The sequence below is a fragment of the Triticum dicoccoides genome, chromosome 6B (assembly GCF_002162155.2).
Source record: "Triticum dicoccoides isolate Atlit2015 ecotype Zavitan chromosome 6B, WEW_v2.0, whole genome shotgun sequence".
In the NCBI taxonomy this organism is placed as follows: Eukaryota; Viridiplantae; Streptophyta; class Magnoliopsida; order Poales; family Poaceae; genus Triticum; species Triticum dicoccoides.
Window position 1 is genome coordinate 480466237 of NC_041391.1, and position 7995 is coordinate 480474231.

The following is a 7995-nucleotide window of genomic DNA, read 5'->3' on the forward strand; positions in this document are numbered from 1 at the left end:
TTAGCTTAAGCGCGTACTCCGTGTATTATTATCTCAAAAACAACTGTGTAAGATCTACAGGAGGAATTGATTAATGTGCCACTACATGCCTGCAACCCCATCCATGACATCACAAAAATTGTACCGGAGTTCAACTACTAACTGATCCGCTTTACAATAACAAAGTGACGAAAAGGTTGTGTGCCCTACCTAAGCATTTACACCCTACGTACGTACACCTTTACGAAATCACCATCTTGCTGGCCGGCTTAGGTCCAGCGGCGGAGATCAACGCCGACGTCTTCTCCTGGAGAACGCGCACCACGTCCGTCATGGACGGCCGGTGCCCGGAGCTGACGTTGATGCACTGCAGCGCGAGCGCCGCCACGGTCACGGCCTCCTCGCGATCGTACGCGTCTCCCAACCTCTGGTCCACCACGTCGGCCACTTTGCCCTCGCTGACCACGGGTGCCACGGTGACCGTGAGCCGGCAACCCGTGTCTGCGCAGATGGCCCCCCGCCCGGTCACGAGCTCCAGCAGCAGCACCCCGAAGCTGTACACGTCGCTCTTCTTGGTGGCCACGCCGGAGCGGAGGAAGTGCGGGTCCACGTACCCCGGGGAGCCCATGACGTGGCGCGCCGACGCCCTTGCCGCGGCGGGGAGGACCGCGGCGGAGAAGCCGACGTGGGCGAAGCCGAAGTCGCAGAGCTTGACGTCCATGTTGGCGTCGAGCAGGACGTTGGACGCCTTGATGTCGCCGTGGATGACCGCGGGATCCTGGCTCTCGTGGAGGTACTCCAGCGCCATCGCCACCTGGAACGCGACGGCCATCCGCCGCGCCCACGGCAGTGCCGCCCGCTTCTGGCCGCTCCGGTGTAGCCTCTCGTGCAGGTCGCCGTTGGGAGCGTACTCGAACACCAAGACGCCTTCCTCTGCACGCGGGAAAGAAACAGGATCAGCTACAGAGAAGCGTGAATGTGTATGGGTTGACCAAGAAACGAACACCGATCGTGGTGGTGTGTACCTCGTTTGTCGCAGTAGCCGAGCAGGCGGACGATGTGGGGATGGCGCACGGACATGAGCACGTCGAGCTCCTGGCGGAAGACGCGGTGGAGGCGCTCGCTGCTCCGCTGCACCTTGACGGCGCCGAGGCGGGAGGAGGTGAGCGACGCCAGGTACACGGTGCTGAACCCGCCCTGGCCAATCACGCGGGACGAGAAGCCGCCCGTGACCGACTCGACCTCGGCCCACTCGAGCCGCCTCGCCCGCCCGCTCTTGCCGCCGGACGCCGACGCGCCGCTCGGGTCGGCCGAGACGCGGGGGTCCGTCCGGCCGGCGTCATGCGTGTCGCGCTCGCCGAGGCGAAGGCAATCCAACAGCCCGCACCCGGGCAACATTGCGCGCGCCGCGGCAACACACCACACACACACCGTGCGTGCCCGAGGAGCGTCGTTGATGGAGATAGCTACTGGAATAGATCGACGAGGCTCTCTTCCCGTCGCTGTTGTTGCTAGGTAGGAGTGCGTATTTTTCTCTCTGGCCGCGCTCGGCAGATGCCTGCGCCAGAGGGCCCGGTCAAAGAATGGCCACTGGAGTCCGTTGTTATATACGCGAGCTGTCAGTTGAGTGGGGCTCCACTAATCATTGTGCGTAAAGAAAGGTTCAGGCTGCTTTGAGATGTGTGACGCCTCTGCAGTCCTGCGCACTATACTACTCCTCCCCTGCATTTATCAGCATGTGTGTTTTTCACAAATAATTAAGAAAACATTCTCGAATTCCTGATTGGACTGTTGAGTGGTGCTGCGAGGCCGGGCGCATAAATTTCGACAGGTATTTCCATCTGTCAACAGTGGGCACGCACTCACTAGATCGGATGCACGGAGCATGATGTCCTACCGGCACCAAGTGGCGGGACCTTTTCCTCGTGTAATGTAATGGCTTGTTTCATTAACAAAACATTTCCGATGGGATCCCAGGGCAAGTGCGCTTATGGTACTACCTCCGTCTAGGTGAATAAGTCATTCGCGTAGTTCTAGGTCATCGATTTGAGCAATTAAATATGTGTTATATGTTATGAAAAGTACATCATTAGATTTTTACAAGGATGTAGTTTCTAAATATATATTTTTTGTCACATATAATACATATTCAGATAGTTAAATCATCAACCTAAAACTACGTGAATGACTTATTCACCGAGACGGAGGTAGTACTGTATAAAATCCCAAACGGAGATGTCCGAGTTGTGGAGCAGACAAGAGCAACGGCCAATGGGAATTCGACTTTCAACGGACGTGCTCGCTTACTGCGCTGCAAAAGGTAAGCACATACCGTTGTGCGGCCACATGGCACTGTGAACCCACTAGCCAGATCCTATCCTACTTGTTGCCCATTACTACTACTAGCACTGTATGGCTGTCGACGGATTTACTGCGCACCAGAGGGCTTGCCCCTGGAGTAATGCAGATCCTGCTACTACTGTCCATAGATTTTCTACTTTTTCATAGTGGAGCACTGCAGTGTGCATTGCATCTCATCCTGCCAACGACTACTGTGTTAAAACTAATACATTTCAGTACTCAGAAACGATGGGCATACGCGTGTATGTATGAACACCGCTAGACCAAGCACATGCGGGCCCGAGCATGCGCTTCAGATGTTGACTAGGCAAGGCACAGATCCATTACTGTGGAAGAGCTCGGAGGCTTAAGGCAAATTCCAACACACAATCGCACCACCCCAAATGGATGACCAATGGATGACCGTTTTGTCCGCTGGGATAAGGCAATGAGACGGCGTCCTTTCGTTTTTTCTGATGCGTCGGCGGTGCGCCCAATGCGCAGTCGCATTTGGTCTGTCATCATTAATTTTTATGAACTATACACATTGTAACCAAATAAATCAAACATTGTAAATAGTTTGCGAGCAAATAGTTTCACGTCCAAATAAAAAACAATCAAATAGTTCCACATCCAAATAAAAATACAATCAAATAGTTTTACAACCCAATCGAAATTGTCTTAAATAGATGAACAATAAATAAACCGATATATCTACTGGTTGCCAATGTGAGTCCACATGTGCTTAACCAAGTCAGCTGGAGCTGCATATGAGTATGCCAATCACACATTTCACGATAAAATTGGACAAACTGTTCAAACGTTGCCGGTTCTTGGTGCTCAAGCTCAACATTTCCACCCTGAAAATCAAACCCTTAGTCGTAAATATTGTCATCACGCTCATCCTTCATGATCATGTTGTGCATGATCACATAAGCAGTCGTCACCTCCCAAAACTTTTCGGTGCTCCATGTCAGTGCAGGGTATTGAACGGTACCCAATCAAGATTGAAGAACACCAAAAGCATGATCCACATCCTTCCTACCACTCTCTTGCATTTGGGAAAATCTATGTCTCTTCTCTCCTTGCGGATTGGGTATTGGCCTCACAAGAGTTGACTAATGAGGATATATACCATCAGCTGGGTAGTATACCTCATTGTAATGGTGACCATTGATATCAAAGATGACCTCTGGGTCGAAAATCCGGGTTGCCTAGCTCTGGTGGTGGCGCCACAAGTCGGCAGTTATAAGATTACTAAAGTACTCATGGATGGAGGAAGCAGCATCAACATCTTATATTATGACAGTTTCTGATGCATGAATTTATCAGAGAAACAACTCTCGTCATCTTCCACAGTCTTCCATGGGATCGTTCCTGGGAAGTCTGCTTATCCTATTTGGAAGATTAAGTTGGAAGTGGCGTTTGGTGATGAATACAGTTACATATCAGAATTCTTGACGTTTTAGGTAGTTAAGATCAAGAGCCCGTATCATGCCCTCTTTGGACACCGGCTTATGCTCGTTTCACGGCTCGGCCTTGCTATGTGTATCTCAAGCTCAAGATGCCTGGGCCCAAGGGCACGATCACATTAGATGGTAACAGGAAAATTGCTCGTGAGTGTGAAGAACGGGACGCAGCTTATGCTGAATCGGCATGCGCTGGGGAGGAGTTGAAGTTTTATACGTCCAACGTTGACCCGACAGACATGCCCTCCCTGAAGAAGCCCACCACGGAATCTGACCCGCCTCTCAAGTTTAAGTCGGCCGAAAACACGAAGCAGGTTGATTTCATCCTGGCGACTCATCTCAGTAGTTCACCATTGTGATAGGCATGGATCCCAAATAGGAAAGCGCACTCATCGAATTCATTCGTGAGAATTGGGACATCTTCGCATGGAAACCTTCTGACATGCCTGGTGTACCGAGAGAATTCGTTGAGCACGACCTTAATGTTGATCCCGAGATGAAATCAGTTCGGCAATACCTCCGTCGTTTTAACAAGGAGAGATGAAATGGTATTGGAGAAGAAGTGGCCCAGCTCCTAGCTGACAGGTTCATCGTGGATGTATTCCATCCTGAGTGGCTATCCAATCTAGTACTTGTTCTAAAGAAGAATGGTACTTGGCGTATGTGTGTTGATTACGGGCGACTGGCGCGTCAGATAAGCCGGCGACCAATTCCCTAGAGCCGTTTCGAGTATGGCGTCTTGATGCACCACCATACTGTGATTTCTTCAAAGAAAAGTGTGGATCTAAGTAAGCATCTGGGTGAGAAAACGAAACTTTTCTCACAGCCTATCTTGTTTTCTTCATAGACAAGTGTTCCGGGTTGGATGAAATTGAAATTACCTCAGTGTCGCCGGCTCGACTCATTTTAGTGTTATCCTGAGAACAAGAGGCATCAACAAGTTCAATAAAAAGACAACTAAGGGAGTCAAATTCTACCTCTGACTCATTATCAGCCGCTGGCAACTCATCATCAGCCGCTGGAGACCCATCTCCAGCTACCGGCTCATTTGCAACAGCCGTCTTGTTTCTTTTAGGACCGGGGCAACTTTCGACTTGCTTGACTCTTTCCTCCTCCAGAATATGTCAGTCGCCTGCGATTGTGATAAGATGGAAATCAGTATTATGATGAGCAAGTCAAAATGCAGAATAAATAATGCAAAGATACTTACTGGAGGCATAGGGTTCTTCAAGCAAAAGGGAGCAAGCCAGTTTTGGTGCACTTTTCCCGGGGCTCGCCCAATAGCCTCTTGGTGGCTTTGTTAATTTCAGCAAATCACCTTGGCTGAAGCGTTGCATGTCGTTTGACTCGCCAGAATAGTTATACATTAAGTCGGTCATGTGGCTTAATGTTTAAACCCGCCAACTGATCCAGCACCGAATCAAGTCGACTCCGGTGAGACCGTTTGCCTTCGAAGCTCTTATCTTGGAATAGAAGGGGGCAATTTGTTGACGTTCTTCGTCAATACCCCAACCTGGAAGAACAAGGGTTGCATCAAGACGATCCGGTCTGAAACCCGGCAGGGGGTTCTTACAGTAGAACCACATCGCATTCCATCCTTTTGGATGAATCACCAATTTGACCTCTGGAAAAGGACAATTCTTTCATCTCTATAGTGACACCGTACCAAGTTCAACACTAGGGCCATCTGCACACTTAGTTTGATGGTTGATGTAGAAAAACTCTCGAAAGAGAGCAACAGTTGGCTCCATCTGAAGATAAACTTCGCAAAATACTTCAAGCTGGCATAAGTTGGTCATCGAGTTTGGTCCAATGTCTTGGAGATGGAGGTCAAAGAAATTGAGGAAATCCCTAAGGAATTTTGAGCCAGGTGGTGAGAAGCCCCTTTGGATATGGTCTACAAAGACAACAATCTCTCCTTGACCGGGCTGAGGGGGATTTTCTGCTTCTGGAGCTCGCCAGCTAACAACATCTTGAGCCGACAATTTACCTTGAGTGACGAGGTTATCAAGTACGAGTTTGGTGACTCGAGAGCTCGCCCAGTTGCAAGTCGTGGTTTTTGACATGATGAGTCGCCTAAAGAATAAGAACTACAAATAAAATATAAATGGCGGGTCATTACTCATGACAAATCACCAATTGGTTTATATGACAAGGTAACGACGCAGAAAAGTGATTATGACCACGGGGCAAGTTGATTATGTCTCCAACGTATCTATAATTTTTTATTGTTCCATGCTGTTATATTATCATTCTTGGATGTTTTACCATCATTTTATAGCAACTTTATATAATTTTTTTGGGACTAACCTATTGACATAGTGCCCAGTGCCAGTTGATGTTTTCCGATTGTTTCTTACATCGTAGGAAATCAATACCAAACGGGGTCCAAACGCAGCGAAACTTTTTGTGGACTTTTTTGGACCAGAAGATATCCTGTGGGCCAAAGAAGTACCTAAGAGGGGGCCCGAGGTGAGCACAAGACACCTGGGTGCGCCTGGAGGCCGAGGCGCGCCCAGGTGGGTTGTGCCCACCTTGGTGACCTCCTGCACCGCCTCTTTGCTCTATAAATACCCCAATATTCCAGAAACCCTAGGGAAGTCGACAAAAATCAATTCCAGCCGCCGCAAGTTCCAAAACCACTAGATCCAATCTAAACACCATCATGGAGGGGTTAATCATCCTCATTGGTGCCTCTCTGATGATGTGTGAGTAGTTCATTGTAGACCTACGGGTCCGTAGTTAGTAGCTAGATGGCTTCCTCTCGCTCTCTCTCTCTCTCTCTCTCTTGATTCTCAATACAGTGGTCTCTTGGAGATCTATTTGATGTAACTCTTTTTGCGGTGTGTTTGTTGGGATCCGATGAACTTTGAGTTTATGATCAGATCTATGTTTTTATCCATGAAAGTTATTTGAGTCTTTTGATCTCTTATATGCATGATTACTTATAGCCTCGTATTTCTCTTTGAATCTTTGGTTTAGTTAGGTCAACTAGATTGATTTTTCTTGCCATGGGAAGAGGTGCTTTGTGATGGGTTCGATCTTACGATGCTTGATCCCAGTTACACAAGGGGAACTGACACGTATGTATCGTTGCTATTAAGGATAACAAGATGGGGGTCTATTTCTACATAAATAGATCTTGTCTACATCATGTCATCGTTCTTATTACATTACTCCGTTTTTCCATGAAGTTATTACACTACATGCATGATGGATAGCGGTCGATGTGTGGAGTAATAGTAGTAGATGCAGACAGGAGTCGGTCTACTAATCTTGGACGTGATGCCTATATAATGATCATTGCCTGGATATGGTCATGATTATTTGAAGTTCTATCAATTACCCAACGGTAATTTGTTTACCCACCGTATGCTATTTTTCTCGAGAGAAGCCACTAGTGAAATCTACGGCCCCTGGGTCTCTTCTTATCATATTTGCCTTTGAGATCTATTTTTATTTGCTTTTATTTTCAGTTCTATTAATCCAAAAATAAAAAATACCTTGCTGCAATTTTTGGTAATTTATTTTATCTCGCGTTCCTGCGAGATCTATTTATCCAATCTACTACAGTTTTATCTATCTTTTTACCCATGAGGGATTGACAACCCCTCTCTTATGTCGGGTTGCAAGTATTTGTTCTTTGTGTGCAGGAGTTGTTTACATGGTGTTGTGTGGTTCTCCTACTGGTTCGATAACCTTGGTCTAATCACTGAGGGAAGTACCTATGTTGAATTGCTGCATCATCCCTTCCTCTTTGGGGAAATACCGACGTAGTTCAAGCAAACATCAAAAGGAATTTCTGGCGCCATTGCCAGGGAGACATCATCAACATCTACCAGGTTCCTAATCACAAATCTCATCTCCTTGCAATTTACATTATTTTCCTCTCGTTTTCCTCTCCCCACTTCACAAAAATTTGCCATTTTATTCGCCCTCTTTTTCGTTTGCCGTTTTCTTGTCAGATCTGTTTTTGAATGCAATCTTGTTGCATAGTCACCCTGACTCAAGAGAACACCAAGTTGTGTGATTTATCCAACACCAACAACAATGATTTTATTAGCACTCTGATTGCTCCTCCTGCCACTAGTGCGGAGTCTTGTGATATTAATGTCGCTTTGCTGAATCTTGTTATGAAAGATCAATTTTTCGGTACTCCTAGTGAGAATGTCGCGTCACATCTTAACACGTTCGTGGAATTATGCAA

At 47.4% G+C, this 7995-nt stretch overlaps 1 protein-coding gene across 1 annotated transcript; it reads right to left on the reverse strand.

The window, feature by feature from the left end:
* Positions 1-1542, reverse strand: LOC119320120 (salt tolerance receptor-like cytoplasmic kinase 1). The gene is made up of 2 exons (XM_037594244.1): positions 1005-1542; positions 1-912 (listed from the first exon to the last, which is right to left on the reverse strand). The coding sequence occupies exons 1-2, from the start codon at positions 1375-1377 to the stop codon at positions 221-223; spliced, it is 1065 nt and encodes a 354-aa protein (XP_037450141.1). The 5' UTR covers positions 1378-1542; the 3' UTR covers positions 1-220.
* Between the last annotated feature and the right edge of the window lie 6453 nt (positions 1543-7995).